The sequence below is a fragment of the Heliangelus exortis genome, chromosome 8 (assembly GCF_036169615.1).
Source record: "Heliangelus exortis chromosome 8, bHelExo1.hap1, whole genome shotgun sequence".
Lineage (NCBI taxonomy): Eukaryota > Metazoa > Chordata > Aves > Apodiformes > Trochilidae > Heliangelus > Heliangelus exortis.
In genome coordinates, this window is record NC_092429.1 from 25,998,933 (window position 1) to 26,021,337 (window position 22,405).

At 41.4% G+C, this 22,405-nt stretch overlaps 1 protein-coding gene across 5 annotated transcripts in view; it reads left to right on the forward strand.

Moving 5' to 3' along the window:
- The window catches only part of RABGAP1L (RAB GTPase activating protein 1 like), a 232,724-nt gene that overhangs the window by 169,204 nt on the left and 41,115 nt on the right, over positions 1 to 22,405 (forward strand). For all 5 annotated transcript variants that reach the window (XM_071751126.1, XM_071751128.1, XM_071751127.1 and 2 more), the window contains one exon: positions 7,669 to 7,797. In XM_071751126.1, the coding sequence (XP_071607227.1) occupies positions 7,669 to 7,797 (129 nt within the window). The remainder of the gene's footprint in view (positions 1 to 7,668; positions 7,798 to 22,405) is intronic.

A 22,405-nucleotide genomic window follows, 5' to 3' on the forward strand; every position in this document is an offset into this window, starting at 1 on the left:
AATAGGATTATTATTCACCAAGAATTATAGATGCCCTGAAGTCCCTGGGTGCAAAAAATGCAATGCACCTGCCAAACTTTAATTATCAGTTCATTAAACTTACAGATGGTTTAGTGAAATAAGTGTTGATGAGTTCTACAAGCTGAGTGACACAATCCAAGGAATTAACATATCTCTGCCTGTCAAACAGCTGCGAAAAGGTTCCTGAGATGTCTTTATGATTTATTGATTAAAATAACAAAATGTCAAGAAATTGAATCTTAGAATGCCAGTGATGCCAATTTTAAATTTTCTTTTATACTGCATGCACACACACTGGTTTTATGTTGCTTCCTAGTTTAAAACAGGATTAGCTTGCAGAAAATATGCTAAGTATGCAGCATGGTTAGTGATACTCCCAAATGTTACTTGGTTTCTTGTGATTTTAATGATGAAAACAATTTTTAGATCAACTGATTATTTTAATGAAGTTAAAATATTCAGGAAAGGAGAAAGAACTGGGCAGTATAGGCTCTACCTCTCATTTTATTGAATTAGATGATGTGATGATGGTTTGTCATTCTTAGTAATTATAACCTTAGTTCAGCAAACTGTTACCACATAAATTCTTGTTTCCATGATTCACCATTATTCTTATGAGATTTTCATTGACTAAATATTTTTTAGGGTTGAGACTTCAAAATTCTCAGTAGATACAATTTTAGGAGAGTAATTTGTTAAAATTTGTTAAAATATCCTTACAACAGTGATTCAAGGAGAAGCCTAGGAGAGAATTAAATCTGACTTTAAATGTTTTACATGTAATTGCTGTTTTCCTGACCTATTTCCTTCTTCTTTTGTTGTATTTATTTTTAAATGAAGTCCTATGGATACATCTACTGGTACATCTATTTTTCTGTAGTTTGGCAGGGTAGTTTTATTATTCGTTATTACATTTTTCAGTTTTGTTTTTCCTCCTCCAATTTCTAAAAAAAATTTCAAAACACTCAATACATTATGCTAACTTAAAAAAAAAATATACTAGATACAAAATTAAAACAAAATGTCCAACCAGAACCTCTAGGAGGAATTCTTGCCAAAAATTAAGATATTTCAGTACCTGATAATATGCAAAACTTTGGCAAAATGTGTTTGTTGCTTGTTTTCTACTGGGAGCAACTGTCCAGGAGTTTTCATTGCAAACACCCTCCCACTCTGTTGGAATCCTGGACTGGGATATTGCTGTCTGCCAGCACTGCCATATCCACAAACCCTCAGTGCAGAACCAAGAGCAGTAGCAAAATGGGTTTTAGTTTGGTTGGGGTTAGAGTTTTGTTGGGGGCTGAGGTTTGGAAGAGTATGAGGAACAGGAGACTGGAAAGGCCGTGTCTCCAAAGATGGTGAATTGGGAGTTTATAGAATCACAGATTGGTTTGGATTCGAAGGGACCTTTCCCTCCTAACACCTTGGGACCTAACACCTCCCACTAGACCAGGTTGCTCCAAGCCCCATCCAGTCTGGCCTTGGAACACTTCTAAGGATGGAGCATCCACAGCTTCTCTTGGCAAGCTGGGCCAGTGTCTCACCATTCTCAGTGTCACAGGGAAATCTGCTGGAATTGTGTAGTGCCCACAGCTGCTGGCATTACAGAGAGGGAAGGAGGGAAATGGTTCTCAAGCAAAGTGGTTATCAACCATTTATTGCTTTTCAGTCCACATTCCCCTGCTGCCCTTTGCCTAGGAGGGGCTTGGTGCCAGGGTGGGCTTTGGCAGTGGTCCTGGGTGCTGGCTGCTCCCACCACTCTGCAGCTGGCAGCTAATCTTAAATACAGCCCATTATGGATAGGAAACCACAGTTGAGATGTAGTCTCAACTGTGGCAAGAGCATATCTCAGCACAGTAAAACTCATCTAGGAAAAATTTGATGTTGGGAAGAGGAGATGGATGTGTTGGTCATAGCTGCCTTCAGGAGTGGATTGGATACATGAGATAGGCAACTGCGCCAGCTTTCTGTCAACACTACATCTGTCTTGTCTGATTGAGTCACAGCCAAATGGTCCTTCTGCCAATTTTTTTTTTTTTGTGGACAGAATCATGGTGCAACAGTGTTCAAAGCTGAAAATTCTCATCAGCATCCTGAAAGCAGCTTTTCTTGTGTCTGCAGTGATGACCCAGTGTGGCACATTATTCACAGACTCACAAGTAACCCTTACTGACACAAACTTTATTCATCTGAGGGTTGTATTTAAATTCTTAGCCATTCCCCAGGATCCTCCTGAAATACTCTCCCAGGTTCCTCCCACCAAAGTCTAGTATTTTTCCGTTATTTTCCCAGTCAATTTCCACCTTTCCTTCTATTAAACAAGGTAACTTCATTAGCACATTCCTTTCTAATCCCCCACATCAACTTTGCCACCTCCCACATTCCCCTTTCTTCTTTTAGCAAACTTAATAACTGCACAGGTTAATACAAATTAAAGGTAAACAAATATCAACAGAACAAAACCTCCCAACATAACAGTTCCCCTTAACAATTTTACAAAAAGTTTTCCCTCCCTTTTCAAATTTTTAGTCTCAAGTGGTAGAAGCCACCAAAACCATGTCCATAAACAAAAAATTCAACAGCTGCATGGACAGTCAGAGGGAATGTCAGTCCTTTTCCTTTGGGAGTGGCCTGAGGGATCTTGCTGGGATTTAATGTGGCCCAGAATCTGTGGAAATACAAGCATACACTTGCTCCCAAGTTATTAAAGGAAATGGCATTTCCCATAAGTGAGTATTAGGGAATCATGAATATGTTTTAGACTGGAGCCACAGTTGCTAGAAGGGCAGCAATCTTACTGCCTTCTGCCACAGGGCCAGGAAGATTGGAACATGGACCCCAAATTAAGGCACCTTCCAACCTAATACAATACCTGCTAATAAACAGAACAGTTAGGGGATACCCATCATCCCAATAACCCAAAAGCTGGAATGATGATAAAAGAACAAAAAGCAAATCAGGTGTTCCTTCAATAACATGATGGACTTGTTGAGTAGAAACTGCTGAAGAGATCTTATTTAGGGCTTGTTGTGCTTCGTGGGTCAAAGTTCAGGGTGATGCTAAATCTGGATTGCCTTTTAACAATGAAAACAGAGGATGGTGATCCCTAAAAAGAGGTCTGATGCAGCTGATAGCTCCCAGCAGTCTCTGAAGGCCATTGAGAGTTTGCATACTTGTTGCAAGTTGTATTTTCTGCAGCCTGATTGTTTGATTTTGTATCCTCCAAATCAGATATTGCCATGGAGCCATATTTTGAACTTTTTCAGGTGCTACACAAAGCCCTACTGCTTGCACATTGGCAATAACTTCTGCAAGAACATCCTCGACTTGCATTTGTTCTTTTGCTATCAAGATATCATCCCTATAATGATAAGTCAGAGTACTTGGCACTGATCTCCTGTGGGAGGGAGTGTTTTGGCAACAAACCATTGAGAGGTAGTAGGGCTATTGAAGGGCATGTCTGGAGGCAGGACAGCCCAATGACCAGATACCTGCAGTATCACTGTCAGTGAGGGCAAGCCTTTTTTGCTATGGAGGCACATCAGGCTCCTTTGTCATTTTATTAATTTGTCATTAAAGGTTCATCCAATCCCTGCTTTATATTGACTTTAAAAAAAGGAGACGGAGATCCATCCCTCCTCTGGGACCTTACAAACAGCCTGCAGGGCTGATATAGCCAGCTGAGCAAGCCCCTCAAGCCCTCTATTCCTGGGCTGTAGGCTGTGAACACCTCGGGCTCTCCACTCGAGTTCCAGCTCCTCCTTCTCCTTCTTTCTCCTTCTCCTTCTCCTTCTCCTTCTCCTTCTCCTTCTCCTTCTCCTTCTCCTTCTCCTTCTCCTTCTCCTTCTCCTCTCCACGCCTTGCCTATCCTCTCCTCTCCCTTCCCTTCCCCTCCTCACCCATCCCCTCCCATCCCCTCCACTCCACTCCCCTCCCTGCCTCACCTCTGTCCTCTCCTCCCCTCTCACCTCCTCTCCTCTCCCTTCCCCACCCGTCCCCACTCCTCCCCTCCTCTCCCCTCCCCTCCTCTCTCCTCTCCTCTCCTCTCCTCTCCTCTCCTCTCCTCTCCTCTCCTCTCCTCTCCTCTCCTCTCCTCTCCTCTCCTCTCCTCTCCTCTCCTCTCCTCTCCTCTCCTCTCCTCTCCTCTCCTCTCCTCTCCTCTCCTCTCCTCTCCTCTCCTCTCCTCTCCTCTCTCTTCCCCTTCCCTCCCCTCTCTTCCTCTCCCTTTCCCTCCCCTTCCCTCCCCCTCCCTCCCCTCCTCTCCCCTCCCCTCTCCTCCTTTCCCCACCTCTTCCTTCCCCTACCCTCCCCACCCGTCACCTCCTCTCCTCCCCTCTGTCTCTTTTCTCTTTCCTCTCCCCTCTTTCCTTTCCTCTCTCCTCCGCTTCGCTCCTGGCTGCCGAGCAGCCACATGGTGGTCGTGGGGCACTTCCTGATACCTGAGACCCTCCACCTCCGCTGCTCTGCGGTTTAAGGAGGGGACACACCGGGCACCTGAGCGGACACACCGTGTGCTTCAGGGAGGAGCAGGGCCCGTGTGTGGCGGATGAGTCTCTCAGCACCTGCGATCTGAGGGCTCCACGTCCATCAGTGCCTCCATTTTGCGAGCCGTCCTACCGCTCCTCTCCTGCAGACGCACCCGGCCCTGGTGCCGGTCCGTTACCAGACGTGGGGCAGGGAAGAGAAAGTTCGGATCCCGCTTCGGATCTGTCCCTCCGGGATCAAAGGGAAAATGCTCGGAGGGCGTCTCCGGGATGACGGGGACAGAGCGATCCCCCATCTGAATACCATGGGTAAAATCGGTGTCGCATTAAAGGAACTGCAGCCTCGCCAGGCTGTAGCAAAGTAACTGCTTCCGATGCCACGGAGCAGCCACTGTTAGGAGGCTTTTACCCCATGTCACTTTTTAAGGCTTCAGAAAGAGTTGGCCACGGTCCCACCAATGCTGTGGCGCTTTTTTCATAGTGTGTTGCCAACTCCTATAATCGGACCCCGATTCTGTCCCATACTTCAGAATCACAGACATTCTGCGAGGTTAAAGAGGGCTCCTGTTCCTTGGCCCATAAAAGCAGTTGCTTCAGGACTGTGCTGTCTAAATCCCAACCTTGTTTATCCAGTAGGTGTCTAAGCACAACCAGAACACCTTCCCGTTCTGCTGTAAGAGAATTCCCCATCTCTAGTTCTTGGTTGTTCAAGCACAGGTAATTGGAGGGTGTGCATGTTTTTTTCTTTTCCTCTTTAGTTCAACCAAGCTATGCCACCGGAACAGAGTGACACCTGCTTTTAATCTAGACCCGATTCTGTCACCATTTGTGATGTATTCATAGACTTACAAGTTACCCTTGCTGAGACAAACTATTCATCTGAGGGTCTTATTTATGCCAGGTTCCTCCCAACAAGGTCCAGTATTTTTCTGGGTTTTTTTCCAGTAATTTTCTGCCCTTCCTTCTAGTAAACGAGGTAACTTCATCAGCACATTCCTTTCTAATCACCCACATTAACTTCGCCACCTCCCACAACCCAGCAGCTTCTGTGTCTGCGAATAAAGGGAGGATCGAGTAGATCTCCTTGCTCGTTCCTTGTGATTAAGGTACCAAAGACTACGATGGAGTGCCCATTAGGGTATTAAAGTATTCTCCAAAAATACACAGAGTGACAAGTAAAGATGCAGGATGTAGATCTTTTCCTCACACACTCTTGACTAAGCACACTTCTGATGTCAGTTCATGATCTTCACCATCAAAGGTGCTGGGTAACCATGAAAATACCCCCTTAACTCCTGTGTCGATTGCAGGTTTGGTACCTAATTTAAATATCTTCAAAAACCCTTTCCCCCATCATATTGAAGTGTGGGTAAATTGTTATATTTTTATAAACTCTCTGTGTAGGGTGCTGTAGCATTTTCAGGAGAAAAGTGGAAGGTTGCTAGACCATGGCACTGAGTGCCCCATCCAGTCTCTTTTTAAATGTCTTTTTAAATGACGGAGAATCTACCACCTCACCGGGCAGTCCATTCCATTGCCTGATCACCCTCTCCGTAAAGAAATTCTTTCTAATATCTAACCTAAATCTCCCCTGGCACAACTTAAGACTGTGTCCTCTTGTCTTGTTGAAAGTCGTCTGGGAAAAGAGACCAACTCCCACCTCGCTACAACCTCCTTTCAGGGAGTTGGAGAGAGCGATGGGGTCTCCCCTGAGCCTCCTCTTCTTCAGGCTGAACAGCCCTAGCTCTCTCAGCCTCTCTTCATAGGGCCTGTGCTCGAGCTAGGTTTTAGTATTACTGGTACTTATCTGCAGCACCATATTGAAATTCAGTTTGCTTGGGGAAACACATTTTTTGTACATTTAAGAAGAGCTTTTACATAGCAGACATAATTCTTTTCATTTAATGAGCTAGTGATGAAAATTTGTAGGGTATATAGTGGGGACTCATAAATAAAAGTAAAATTTTCTTTGCATTGTAGTGATAACTATACTTGGTTTTATTTAGTTGAAACAAATTTAACATCCAAGAGAAGTAACAGTATCACCAAAGGATGTGGAATGGATGAGAATGGAGTTAAGAATCTAATTTAGAAACTATGTATATGTGGTGCAGTTATGGCCCATAACAAGGCAAAAAGTTACAAAGGGCATTACTCATGAGAAGTGGAGAATAATGAGCACATGAAAATGGTGGTGGTTGCACTTGAGCAATTAATTTGGCAATTAACCAGAGGTACCTGCTGTTTCTGGGATATTTGTAGCGAAAATGCTGCACTACAGTAGTCTACATTGACACATTCTTCCTGAGTCTTTCTGGGTTAGAGATCTTGGAATTCACATTTTTGAGATTGTTTTAAATGTCTTGTCTGGACACAGATATACTGTGAACATTTTAAAGAAGCTATTTACTATCTGGTAGATCTCTTGGTGTACTTGTTGGGAAATCCCAAGGTGCATACATTTGTCTCTGTGAATCATACTACTCTGTCAGTAGCAGAACTGGATCAATATTGAAGGTTTTTCTGACCTGTTAGGCTTAATACCACAGCGAGAGGTACAGTACTATCAGACATAGGGAAATAAACATGTAAAACTTTTTCTGGCAGAGTGTTCTTTGAGAAATTGTTCACAGATTTCTGCACATTAACTTGCTGATGCCTCTTGCGAGTCATCTGTATTTCTCCTTCTACTGTTTGTGTCTGCAACCATACATGTAAATATACATATGCACACACATATACATTGTCTTCTTATGGCAGCATTATGAGACTCAGCAATGGTCTAATGCACAAGATCTCTAGAAAATATTATGAATTCTCCTTGCTTTTTGTTGTTTGCTTGTTTTTTATTTTGCTCCTCACTTGACTGACATCTTGACAGGCTGAACAAGAATCCCTTTCTTACCCTGCAGGTACAGAAGGATAAAACACATTAATGTGTTACAGTCCTCTGGTTGTGTCTCTTTTCTAGGGATTCCTCAAATATTCTTTAACATCTGTCTGGTTTTATAAGACAGGGGTTAGAGCACTAGATTTCAGGGATGTGTTTGAACTAATGTGAATTTTGGTGGTTTGGAATACGTTCAGTGGATGACAAATCCAGGAAAAGAACACACCTGCATTGTTCTGAGGGTTTATGGCAGTTCTCTGTGTTTAATTACAGACCTCAAAAGAGGACCTTTTACAAGCTGATTTTGAAGGAGCTTTGAAATTCTTCAGGGTTCAGTTGCCAAAGAGGTACAGAGCTGAAGAGAACGCCAGACGACTGATGGAACAAGCCTGCAACATTAAGGTAAGGATGATATTCATTTCTTCTTATTTGGGGTTTTTACAGGAAAAGGAGTGTGCAACGTTAAGAATGGCAGTAGCATATGGAAAGTAATGAAATAATTAGTTTATTGCTTTTTGTACCCATTTGTGTGTTTATACACAGACACACATTTTTTGTATTTAAAAAAAGTGCTGAGCTTTTCCCTCCTTGCATCCATGCAAGCTAATAGTGGATGCACTCTCAAAAAAAAAAAATTAGAAATACCAGAAGTTGCTAATCCATTAATTGATTTCTAAACAGTGGTTACACTAAGCCAGTTTATCAAATGTATTGTAGTCGTCCAACCCAAGGATGGATATTATTTGTTTCGCTCAGAAGATACTTATTTGCTGAGCACTGCTATATAACACAACTATATTGGTGTAGAAACTTAGTTTTGCTTCTATATCAAGCTGTCATTTGAAAGGTCTGCTGTTTTTTCTGGGGTTTTTTGAGTATGTATAGCTTTGAATGAGCTTAAAGTTTCAGTCTTGAAAAAAGTAATTTTGTTATTTCCTAGAATCAGAGCACTGATGGAAAATGTGTATGTTTAGTGTGGCCCAATAATGGGCTGAGAACATCCCATCAGACAGAACACCCCTCTGACACCCTTTTTTGTGTGTTAAATTTCCTTTTGTGCTGTTAAATTTCATAGTTTATTAAGCAAGGACTTTTTCCATAATGGTTAAAACACTTATCTTGTGAAAGAGGCTTTCCATACTGGTGTTTCTTCCAATCAGAAAAAAGATCATCTGTGCAAAGATTGTATTAAAAATGGACTTGAGATTTGACCTCTGCTTCTGAAAGAGAGTATTGGGGAGGGAAACACTACAGTTTGATGTTTAGTCCTTTGCCTCAGTTCTAGAAAATGAGTAATTTAAGGACTCACCAACTACAATAAATTTGTATTGTTCCATTGGTGTATATTAGGTTAAAACAGAAGTTCTTGTGGGATTTTTTTTAAGATATATTTGCAGATTTTATTGGGTGTACATTTGTAATTTTACTGTGTAGTATATTGTTTGCAACATTATGATATTTTAAAATTTATTTTTCAATTTGTGTTGAGTATGTATGTATGCAATGTTTTGGGGGAGAAAGTATTTCACAATGCAGTTGGGGCAGATGTTCAGACCGTAGTGCCTTGTATAGGTTCAGCACATGGGGCCTTTCCAAAGTAGAGAATAAAATTCTGAAGTGTTTGTCTATGTGGATGGGAAGGCAAGTGAAGGATGTGAGAGTGAATTGTGCAGAATTCCACACATTCTGGATTCCAGTGTGTAAGAGAAAAGCACAAGATGAGTACAGTAGGCATGGAGCCAAGGAGTTCAACTGTGTGTTATAGAAATATGCAAGGACTCTAGGAACTTTTGGAATGGAAGGAGAATTCAGGACTGACAGCTGCAGTTGTCAGGGAGGAAGTAAAAGATGTAATTTACCTTCTCCTGTGCTAGTAACACCCCATACTTATAAAGACTATAGTTGAGATCTGGGTTCTGCTAACTCAGTGGGTGTGTGACTCTTCCCTCATTCAGATATAAGACACAGGAAGGGATCTAAACCATGTCCTTAACAGTCTTTGGATAGCCAAGGTAGGAACAGTTACCCCAATAGTGTGTTCTGAGGGTCATGAGGATGATTGGCACAATCAACAAAATTGATCTAAACAGAGAAGACTCTTGAACACAGGTGATATATTTAAAACATTGGAAATGTGAAAGACTTCAGGAACTTAATGTGAGGAAACTCAATGAAAGGCATTATTGGAGAGGAGGGTGATGGGTTTAATGAGTCTCTCTTCACTCACTTTCACTCCTGTCACAGATACCACTCGTTCTGATAGCCACATGCTCACCAACACCAAGGCTTCTGTCTGGCCTGGGTCACTTGTGATGAGGATGAGGGACAGTGGCTATAAAAGTTGTCACTATGACTGTTGTATTCCTCTTGACTGATGACAGTAAACTGGCTTTTAAGCAAAGTTTTTGTACTCTCATCACAAAAAATCATGTCATCTTTTCCTCAGAAGCTTGCTGGGTTCAGTCTGTCGTTGCTGTCCTTTGTCTCCTTTCCCTCATTGTGTGAATGTTGTCTGGTTTCCTGTTGGCAGTGTTGACATGCTGTAGCTTTGCTGTGGGTCTCCAGCTGTCTGGCCATCTCTAGTACAGCCTCACCAGAGTGCTGGCTTTCTGGTCTAGGTGTAGCAAGACATTTCTCATCCTTTGCCAACTGACTGCTCACACTTGTGTCCATGTTTATCAATACATGCCACTCTCATAATCTGTTCTCTGTGTGGGCAGTCATTAGTGTTGCACCTCAGAGGCTGATGCTGTGACCATTACTGCTTAGACTCCTCATTAATGGCCTGAATAATGGGGTAGAAAGCACCCTCAGCAAGACTCTCAGATGACACAAAGCTGTGAGGAGTGGCTGATAGACCGGATGAGTGTGCTGCCATCCATCCAGAGAGACCTTGTCAGGCTGGAAGAACAGGCCATTAGGAATCTCATTATTTCAAAGGGAAGTGCAAGGTCCTACACCTGGAAGGAACAACTGCAGACACCAGTACCTGCTGGGGAGCAGCCAGCTGGAAAGCAGCTTGGCAGAATAGGACCTGGGGGTCCTGGTGGGCACCAAGTCCAACATGAATCAGCTGTGAGGCCTTGATGCAAAGGTCAGTGGTATTCTGGCCTGCATGGGGAGGGGGGTTGCCAGAAGTGGTCTTTCTCCTCTATTAAGCACTGGTGAGACACATCCAGAATACTGTGTCCAGATCTCCTCTCTCTAGGACAAGAAATAGCTCCAATGGTGAGTGCCGGGTGGAGGGGCATGAAGATGATGAGGGATGGGAGCATCTCCTCTATGAGGAGAGGCTGAGAGAGCTGGGGGTGTTGTCCAGGGAGGTTGTGGAGTCTCCATCTCTGGAGATACTCAAAATGGAACTGGCCCTGAGCAACCTGCTGTAGTGAAGCCTTCATCAAGGGGAGTAGTTTAGACAGGATTTTCTCCAGAGGTCTCTTCCAACCTCAATTATTCTGTGATTCCTTAATTAGATATTATAATCGTGGTATTTTTTTTAATGGACAGGAGCTAATAATCACAGTTTACATGCTCAAATAGAAAATTTTAGTCTTTATGATTATGACCAGACAAGGTTCCAAGGGAATGCAGAGGTTATATGAAGAGTAGTTGTCTGTCTTGCTGAATGCAGTATGAGTGTTTTTTATTTTTTTTTTAGGTTTCTAAGCTAATTACTGTGGACTGAAAACCTGGAAATAGAATCATGGTGGGGTCAGCCTTCATAGTCTCGATGTATCTTTTCTAGTGTTTATTTTTATTTTGTTTCTGCATTACTACAAAACAAAACTGTTTAAGTTGTAGTAAAAATCTACCTCTCCTTGCTTCTTTTTGTTTCCTTGAGCTCTAGCTGACATTGCTCTAGAGAACACAAGTGGTTTAGTGGTTTTTTCTCCTTAATTTGACAAACTTGAGTTCAGGACTTAACTCTTGGATTTTCAAGGTGCTGCACTAGAAATTGCTTTATCATCCTGTTTTTAAAAGAAGAACTTGCATCAATGTCTCCCTTAAGAACAGCTCTGCAAACATAAAGAAAAAAAATCTCCTGTTAATAGAAAATTATATATAAAATGTGGTTGAGAATGTCTCATTCAATTAAGGATTATCTGTGGTAATTACTCACCAGGTCTGAATTTTGTTCATTTCACAGTAAGGAAATCACTGTGAACAGACTCAGTGGGACTAGAAATAATAGTAGTATTTTTCAGCTGGTTATTTCTGGGTAGCATTTAGGCTTAAGAATGTTTTGAACTAACTCATACTATGAAATAACATGACCTAAGAAACTTCCCTTTGTTTTTGTAGTTTTGTCATTTGTTTGTATTTTACATGCATGTGCATAGTTTGGGTCCTATTAATACCCAGCTGATGGATTGTAGCCAATATTATCATAGCAAGAGTGCAAGTTATATTCAGGTGAAAGACACCAAATCTCTGAAGGCATCTGCTGGGACTCTTAGAGGTAGAGCAGAAAAGGACACAAAGCAGGGTGTCAAATGCTAATATAAGGCTTAACGAAATTTAATGAGAGGTGAAAATTCAGAGTTAATGAAGGGGGATTGTTCTGCTTTGTCTCCTGTTAGTTTGCTCATCTAGAAGGACTATGCCTGTCATTTTGCCTTTACAGAGGCAGACATGTTCCTCCTCAAGTAGTCAGTGACAATTGAAGTTGTGAAAATGGGTTTGAGGGATGATAATTTTATACCTGACGAAAGCAGGCTGTGTATTATGTCTCTAGAATAAGGAATTACCCAAGTTTCCTACTTCACAGAATGATTACAGATGCTTTTTGTACTCCAACTTTTTTAAGGGAGGGCTTTTTATTTTTCTTCCTATTTTTTCCTTCTTTACAGGGATTTTTTTCCTGTGTTCCTGGAAGCCCAGTTTGATAGAAGATTGCATAATGAAAGACCCTATTCTAGATTAAAGATTAGGCTTAATGGTGCTCTTTTATTAAAACAAGTAACTAAAGCTTTCTCAGTTGCTTTTTGCATCTCATAATGCAATTTTTTTGTTGTAGAGATCTGTGTATGTCCTAAAGAAATTATAATGTCCATGGATTTTAATACAGGAAGCTTATCACTTCTATTCTTACACTGAACTTCAGTCAGATGAATTGTAGGACAGAAGAAAATAAGTCTTGTAGGATTTTCTCCATGTGAATGTTTCCTGGCCTGACAGTTCTCAAGTGAATTCAGAGAGTTGTGCTTGCTCCTCTGTGACTGTCCTATGATATTTGGAAATGGAGCAGAGCCAACATTCAAAATGTGTTACATTGCAGATCTGGAAATGCCTTGAGGTTGAGTGTAGCAGACAGGTAGTTGGAGAGATACTGGGAAGTTACCTGAGGCTTTTCAGACCTTGTGCCCAGTGAAAGTGATTGGAACACACAGAATCATAGAATAGTTTTGGTTGGAAATGGTTTGAAAGTGGTTTGAAAATGGTTTGAGTCCAACCATTAACTCAGCACTGCCAAGTCCACCACTAAACCATGTTCCTTAGCACCACATGGCATGGCTTTTAAATCCCTTCAGGGATGGTGGCCCCACTCCTGCCCTTGGCAGCCTGTGCCTGACAAGTGAAGAAATTGTTTCTTGGCATAACTTCCCTGGCATAACTTGAAGCTGTTTCCTCTTGTTCTGTTGCTTGTTATTTGGGAGAAGAGACCAAGACCCACCTCACCCCAGCCTCCTTGCAGGTGATTGTAGAGAGTGAGGTCTCCCCTCAGCCTCTTTTTCCCCAGGCTAAGCATTGGATGGGCTATATAGGAACAGAGGAAAGGAACCTGCAGGGAACATTTTTCTGCTTCCTGGGCAGCATCTGTAATGATGTCTTCTTTCACATGGCTCCAGGATTACAGTGAGTTGTTTTCTCATTGTTCTTCATCATCATTGAGAGGAAGAACTTGGTATTTAGAAGTTCCTCTAAGAGAAGGTTCTTCCTAACCATGTCAATCCCCATTTGGGGATTCCAGGGTTGCTGCTCTCAGCATCTTAGGTGAGAGAAGCAAATGGCTTTGATACAAAAAATAAAAAAATAAAAAAATAGTGCAATGTAAACACACACAGTGTACTGACATGGTTATTGATCCCCCCTGGCCACACTCACATCCCAGGACCCTTGGATGGCTCAGGGAGAGAAGCTCTGCTAGCAGAGGCAAAAAGTAAAGGCTATGGGAGTGGGGACTCTGCTAAGCTTTTTCTCATTTCAGAGTTGTTCTCTGTATAGTTTTAACTCAGATTTAGTTTAATAATGTTGCTATTTAAATGTTTTGAATTCAGACAGGTATTTTGAAGCTAACCCTTTACTGATGTGGTTGCACTACTTTGTTCATGCCTCTGCCACTGTTTTATCTGAAAGCAATTTTTTACAGGCATGGATTAACAGAGAATTATGTATTGATTTATGTGAGTTTCAAAGGGAAGGAGTAGAAATAGTTCACTTGCTCTCTTCTCTCTAGCACACTCTGTGTTTGTATGTATATGTGTGTATTATTTGTCTAGATGTTCAGGATTTTTGCTGTTGTGAAAGATGGTAAGATAACACAAATGCAACAGAAAAGCAAAGAAGAGAACTGTAGAAAGGCCCTGAAACTGACCAAGCCTCTTATTCCTTTGGTTCTACTATTGTGAGGTATATAATTAATCTTCCAATAGAAAGGATAGGAGAAAAATTTACTCATTTATCAACTTCTCAAGAACAGGCCAAACCAAATTGAAAAGATTTTGTGTTTAGATCTATAGAAACCTTTGCTGTGCCTGAATGGGATTTCTTATTAAATCCAATGATTGATTCTACTTCTTCTGCCTGCACTGTTATCTCTGAAGTGCAGGATCCTGTTGTCATTCTAAGGAGGATTAGGTTTTTAACGCCTGCTCTGTTTTCAGCTTCAGCTTTTTTCTTGCTGCTTTCTTTGTGGCATAGTACAGCTCAATTAACTGGCACCTGAAAATCAAGTTAAAGTGTCTGCCGTGGAATTGGATGTTTAATATTATTGTCATCTTGGTGATAAACATTAACAATGTAGAAGATGATGTACATTTGGAAATCCAGCTTCAACCCTGAGATACTTCTTTATCTGAACTCAGCATATCTGGCTGCCTAGTGAGTAGACATGCAGCCTGGTAGCGAGGAATTATTTTCCTGGTGTTTAAGCATTAGTAAAGCTGTTCAATTGGTTTGGTTTGGTTTCTGTTTTTTTGTTGTAATTTGCTCTCAGTTGGCATTGTAAATGAAATTAGGTACATTGTTAACTTCTATCAACAGGGAAGGAATAGGGTTTCAACAATAATAATTAAATATAATCACATTTTAACCATCTAAAGTAGCATGTAGCAGTAGATCTGCTATAGGTGACCCTGCTTTGGCAGAGGGTGGACTAGATGATCTTTTGAGGTCCCTTCTAACCCCTAAATTTCTATGATTCTATGATTTTGTTGTCCTTGCACTAGTCATTTGTTGGCATATTTGCTAATACATCTCGAAGTAACAGTATCAACAGAATGTTGATTGTTAAAGATCCTTATCTTTAAAAATTTGAGGTGTAACTGTGGATAGAAGTACTTGTTGTCTGTATCCTCAGCAGGTGTAGTGCAGCATAGAGCACGAGAAGATTTGCCCCAAGTCTCAGGAGTTCAGTTCAGTAAGAGCAGGATGACATCTGAAAACAGTTCCATGGTCCCACTGGCTACCTCGGCTTCCTCTGTTCAGCTCTGTGCTGTCTGGGAGTCATGGCTTTCCAGAATGGCAGATGTTTTCCCCTTCAGAACAGAAGAAGGAAATCATACTTGGAAGGTCTTTTATCTTAAGTTTCTTGAATCTCTCTCTTTTTCTTCAGGATGAGTAACATCTCTTTCCATCCTTGGTTCTGAAAATAGAACAGAGAGCAATAGATGAAGGTGGTGGGGAGCTGCACTGTTTGACAGTTCTGTCTCCTGCCATCTTTGCTGTGATTTCTCTAAAATAACACAGCTCTATGAGTAAGAGGAAGTGATTTTTTTTTCCTAGGCTGAACTGGACACATTTGACTATCAGATGCAGGTTGGCTGAAGGATTGACTAAGCTCCTGTAAGGTAACACATTGAAAAGTTCTCTAAAAAGTCTTCTAGCACTAGTGGTGTGCCAAGCAGTAGTGTGTACAGCTACTGTTGGCAGCATAGTAGTCATCTTAGTTATTCTTGGAAGAGAAAGTCTAAAATCTCTTCCTTTGATGGAAACAAGTCCAGTAACTTGTAACTGATTTTTCTGAGGGATGCCTTCAGTGTGAATATGGAGAAAAGGTGTGTTGATGGTGCCTGGCAGATTTTCAGTATATCTTGTTCCCCTTGAGATGCTTTTCATTTTGAAGATGCTTCTGTGGTGCATAAGAGGCTGTAGAGGAGAATAGATGTATCTCAGCATCAGAGCTGAGAAAGCATCACATCATGAAAAGCAACACAGGCATTCACAGTTTGTGGAGGGAGATGTGTTGATACAGAAAGGAATAGGTAAGGAAATCAACAAAACTCTTCATGGTTAAGACGGAGAAATCTGCCTGGAGGTGAAAATTCATCTGTACTTTTCTTGGACCTCTTTCAAGCAGTCAGAGCAGAGGAAACAGGCAGCATCTCCACATTAAGTAGCATAGCAGTAGTTCAGAGGAAGTCTGTTTCTTCGCATAGAGAAGACCCTGGGGACAAGAAGCTACCTGAAGTCTTTGAGTTGTCTGTGACAACTTGTTTTTCAACTGCAGGACTCTGAAGAATATTATGTCTTTGTTTAGAATTCAGCTCCTGTGACCAAAGGAACTGTGTATTCTCCAGCCTGAGCAGGGGGGAAGAAGCTTTGTGGAAGCTTAGTGCCAAAAAAGAGTATTATCTTTTATTTCTGTGCTTTGAAATTTTAGAGTTCCAGTATTTGGAAAATACCACATTTGGGCAGAAGATTTCAAGCCACTCTTTGATCAGTCTTTGTATCTTTCTGAGGAATGCTATGTTTATTTTTTTCTGCAGATGTTACAGAATTATAAAACTGAAATTATTGGAAACAAGTCATGAATATGTTACAGAGCTCAGGTAATCCAGAGCCAGTGGCTATGGAAATTGTGTGATTTGGGGAAAAAAACAGTGATTCACTCTCAGTGAGTGCAGAGGACATTTGGGACTAGACATTTGTTTCACTGAATTTATTTTTGACAGATGAAATGAGGTGACAAATTCTGAAGCACCATGCTATACTGAGACCTAAAGCTAAACTTCTAAAAATAACTGGGGAGAAAATAAAAAAGAAGGCAAAGGCTAGTAGTGTTTCCTTCCTCCCTAAAGCTTTTGCAAACAAACAAAAAAAGGACACTGGGGACAGCATCTTTATGCATTTTTGGTGGTGTTTGATTTCTCAGGCACCTGTAGTTGAATTTCTCTGCTTTGAAAATAAGCAAACATCAAAAACTAGTATAGAGAGTTGACCAGATGCATGTTATGAGTGCAGAGCTCTGCAGTGACAGGAGCTTTTAGAACTGAAGTCCCTATTACTATACAAACCATTACAAACCCAAGGCATTAATTTTGCCATTATTGGTACTGTTCAAAGTTCAGTGAGTGGTTACTCAAGCAGTATGTAGCTACTGAAGTAGAAGTTTAGCTGGGTGCTCTGGAAGGGCAATATTGACATTTTTAGGATCTCCTTAATGCTTTGCTTCATGTTTGTCTGCATTCCTTCAGTTAATTGCTTTCATTTTTACCATGTTATTGCCTTGTTTCTCTTGTGAAGAAGAAGTGTAGTAGTAAACTTAAGGTTAATTTGTTCATAATTTCTAATTTGTTTGTGTTTGGGCATAGATAAATTACATCAGGCTGGTAAATAGAGGTGGAGAGTTACATGCCAGAAGCTTTGGGGAATCCAGTTGAAGTTCTATATAGAAATGTCTATATAGAAATGAGATTTCTCTCCATTTGTTTAATTTTATTTGGGAATGACAGTGTGCCAAGTTAGTATTTCATAATTTTTTAATAGTGCTGTAGTGTTTGTCCAGTCTGTATTTTTTACACTGGAAATAATTCCACTGGGAATGGTTCTTTTTCATGGAATACTGTGAACACCCATTTTTGTTATCTTCATTGCTGGGCACCCACAGCCCAGCAGAGCGCTGATGAATCGTGGGAGCCATGGGAAGGGGATGGCAGGTTCCTTCTACTCTTTGTTCACATTTCCACATGTTTGTTTTCTCTGTAGCAAAAATTAAAACTGTAGGGAAAAAGTTATAAAGAAACATTGTGGGTCTGTTCACTGGGAAGCCTTGACCTTGTTTCTCATCCAGCTGCTCAGTTGTACAAACAGCAAATGAAGACTGAGTGAGGCCTCATTATCTTATAATATCTGTTTATTATTCTTTCAACTTCCTTTGCTTAATTAATGACATTTCCTTGACAATCATCATTAAGCAGAATCTGATTTTCAGTACAAATAGAGTATGTCACATTGAGTCACTGGTTGCTGTGACAATAGATCTGGAAAGTTTTCAGCAGATGCTGCTCGTGGCACCAACCTGGAGCAGGTCATCAGCACTCCTCTCCCAAGGGGCAGATCCCATTCACAAATGGAAATATGTCATGGCTGGCATAATTCAGAGAGGCTCAGAGGTTAAGGCTGAGGTTCTTAGCAGAGTCAAGTGATTGTCTGAACAACTCTTTTTTAATCTCAGAAATCCTTTTGTTCACCTATAGCTCGGAGCACAAGATCGATGACGTTATCATTCATCCTCTTGAGGAACAATTTCGTGGCAGTCAGAGTAAGCCACCTCATTGTGCCACCTGGGATGCTTCCTCTTTACACAGTAGTGAATATTGATTATATTTCAACTAGTCAAGAGCAGTGAAAGAAATAGGAAACAGATCCAGGGCTTTGATTCCTACGTGCCTAACAAGAATGCTTTGTTCTGCTGGCTGGTGCACTCCCGAAGGCAGCCTGTTGTAAGGGGCTGTATTCAATAATGCCTGCACCTTTTGATAAACCATTTTCCCCACTTTGGAGCTCTTTTCTTTTACCACTATCAATGCTATACAAAAAAATATTGTAATTTGGTGACTTTACAATTTACCTGACCTGTCAGAAACAAGAAGAAAAAAAATTCATCAACTTGTCATCATAGCCTTACTTCAAAATATCCCTGCAAACAGTGTGATTTCTTTGTGAGGTAGAAATGGGAGGGGGTTCTGCTCCAAGCAGAACTTCTGGTCCTGCTTTTCGTAGCAGCAGGAAGCTCACGGGCAGATTTGGCCCTCATTTTTCTTGTATTACAAAGAAACTTAGGTTTGTGTTGTTATGAACTGCCTCCAAGAATACTTAATTGCGATTTTTTTTGTTTTGTTTTGTTGGGTTGTTGGTGTTTTTTGTTTGTTTTGGGGGAGGGTTGAGTTTGGTTTTTTTCTTTTGGTTTTTCATTTCCTGAGCACAACAGAAACCAGGGTGTGTTCCTTTCTGAGGAGGGAGAACATGGGGTCAGAAAGCAGCATCTTGCTCAGGGCAGTTTTTATTTTGGAGCCTGGTGTTTTACTGAGGGATTCTTACAAAGGTGATGACTCTAACCCAGGGGGATCTTTTTCTGCAATGTGGTTTTTCGCTCTGCCTTTCGGTGCACCACAGCCAAATTCTCCAGCCAGTGAGTGTCCAGCACTTCAGGGCTGGACAAAGATGCACCAGGGCTGGGGGGAAGTAGCCCCAGATGTGAAGAGGAAGGAGGAAATGGTAACCCTTGAAAATCTTCTCTTGCTCTCCAACAGCAGAGAATTGCCCAGCCTGAGGTTGAAAGGGTTCAGCAGAGGCACAGCACTGATTTCTGAGGGGAATTAGGAGGATGGGTGGTTGTGGGCCATGCCATGTTCTGCTTTCTCTCATCAATCCCTCTCCATCAAGACTGTGCAGCCCAAGGAGCTGCACATGTAGAGATCCAGCACTGAGCTGAGGGCTCACCTGGGGTCCATTCAGAATCCATGCTCCCCTGGGAACAGCAAAGTCCCTCTTTATGTTCTTTCCATCTTTCTTCATTGTAGCATCCACAGTATGTCAGTAACAATAATGTATTGTAAAAAGACTTTGTCACACAGAGTGTTTACAGGCTGCCTGTTTAAACAAGGAAGCTATTTACCTTTATACCTTGAGGACTTTCAACCTTTGATTCATCATACAGGAATGTTACACAGCATTATTACTGTCATGGGAGTTGGGGGCAGGGGGAAAGGTGGAAAAACCTGAGAAATGTTTTTAAGTCCCTGACGTAAAGGATTTCACACATACTAATGCAGTGCTGAGGGCATGAACAAGTCCCTGTCATACAATTACATGCATGTGGGTTTCTTATTTGTTTCCTTTCTGTTGCTTTGTGATATAAAGTGAATTGTAAGGATTAGGAAGAGGCTAAAGACAGCTGTGTGCTGGGGGGCTTCTCAGAAAGATTACTAATGATGGCTCTTAAATTTTTAATACATCTTACACTACACTAATGGGCCTAAACTAGCATTTTATTCTGAAGATAAATGTGCTAACATGAGGAAAGGATGCTTGAATGCTACAGGAGTGTAAAGAACATACAGCAGACCATAGTGTAGGAAGGTATGGAACTTTCATTTTAGTGGCTTTTTCTGTATAAGAAGTAATTACAATGTAATTCAGCTTTAAGTCTAGAAGCCATGACATCTAACAGAGCATGTCTTTTAATATATCTTCTCTTTCCAACAGCATTTTTAATACTATTTGATCTTTCCACTTCTTTTCTGCTTCTAATACACAACCAGAACTGGAGGTTCAGGCTTGCCACAGTTCTTATGATCTGTCTCAGTGCTTGGTTCATGGCTCAGCTGAGCAGCTGCCTCATCTCTCTGTCTTGCCAAGGAAGGGAAGAGCATCTGTGCTCATCCCTCTGTACCTTCCCCTTCCAACCTGCACTGCTGGTGCTGACAGTGCTGGGGTGAGGGGGCCTGCAGCATTACACTGCACCTGTGCTTGGCCATATGAGTTATCAGCTTCAATACCACTTCTCCATAATCTGAGGCTAAGCGATTAGGAAATATGCCTGTTGGGTCATAGTTAAACTTTAAAATAAAACCCTGTGGTGGTGGAAATATGAGCCTGTTGCTCTATGCCTGGTAACCAGCATATTTGAATGAATATAGCAGTATATTTTAATCTCCTCGTGGAGATGCTGGGATGCACACCTGTAAAGGACTCACTTTGGACAGTAGAGAATAAAATTCCTTTTGAGTTTTGATCCAGTCTTTGATTCTTCTGACCTAAACCAAAACCATCTATCTTCAGTCACTCATTTTCCTCAATACTGGGGAGCCCTAACAGTTTTACCAGGTACTTGAGTCTCCAAATACTGTAGAAATGAATGCATCACAGTGGCCCTGTGAAGCAGGATTTTATCATCTCCCATTTGGAGGAGGGGATGCTGAAGCAGACAGTGAAGCTGTGTGCTCAGGCACAGCTAACTCTGGCCATGCAGAAAGAAGTGTCAGAGTATTTTGTGTTGTGCTTCTCCAGCAACAAAATCACAGGGTTTCCTGTTAACTGTTGTAGCCTCTAGGTTGATTCCTTGTTTATGTGTGCTGGGAATATCTTAGGATAGATAGATATCTTAGGATATCTTATCTTTGTTTCTTTCCCCTGAGACTTGTCATTACACTTTTGATAGATTCATTTATTAGGTTCATCATGGGGATGGAGGGCATCTTGCCTAAATATTTGCCACATCACTGAGCCTCAGTTACCTTCTTTCCAACACCAGACAAACAAAACATTGCCCAAGGCATCTCTGTGTGCAGGCCCCAAGGACCCAGAAATCATCCTGAAGAGTATAAGGACAGAAGACAGCCGAGTGGCTCTGCAATAGGTAATTTATTGCCCACAGAATGGGGAGCAATGGGGATGGTTTGGTACACTGCACCAAATATGAACAGTTAAATGCTGTGTTGGGGTACCAAGGAGAATGCAACATGGGTGAGAAGTTTACCAGCTCCAAGCAAATTTGGTTCACAGGTAAGCCCCTAGATAGGTCTTACTCTTTTTGAAGTGCACACAAATATAAGCTAATTCCATGAAGAAGGAATAAAATAAGTTATTGCTGCTCTGTCTGTACATAAAAAGCAGGGAAAAGGGATACTGTGTTAAGTCTCTCTTCCTCTAGTTTAATACCTGGAGTAGTCACATCTGCTGACCCAACCACCCTTCTACACCACCATCCGATGGATCATGGGCCATATGGGTCCCTGGTTGTGTTTTGCTGCCAGAGACCAGCTTCGTGCCCATTTAGCAGTGGAGAACAATTAACTGGTGCAATCTGGCCCCAGATTAAGTGACCCAGAAAAGTATTTAATTCAGAACTGCTGTATAAGTCTCCCATGAAATGTGTACACATGTTGTTCTTGCTGTTCCCATTACTCATTTTTCTTTATTAGCATTTGTCTATATAATGAGTGTCTGCCCACATGGCTTTGTTCCAGAAGGTTAGGGAAGTAATATGATTTAGGGAAATTATTTGGCCAGAAGAAGATCTATGCTGATGAGATTCAGTTACTCGAAGGGTTCAAAAGAAGCAAATTCCTTAAGTGAATGCAGAGATGGCATCAAGATAACCTAGAGCTGAAATGATGGGGAAATATATTTGGTAACTCTGCAGCTGAAAATGTGGTCTGTAGTCAACTGGCATAAGGGTAGTCTGCTATGATTGGATTTGAGCTATTTAAGATCATTAATAAGTAATTACTTCATGAGATGACTGTAATAGCCATTATTTTAATCAAGATTGAATTATTAGCTTGCCAAACATGCTTTGGAGTTTATCAGTACCCAGGCAGAACACAGGCCCTTGGCTACATTAATTAAAGTTCCCCTTTACTCAGGAGCACTGCTAAAAGATGCCCACCATCTCAGAGTCACCAGGTAATGGCTTTCTCCTTGCTGCCCCTTCATGGCCCACTCCCCATTTTTACATTCAATTTGTCCTTTTCTGAAAAGCCTCTCATTTCATGCTACTTTAGCC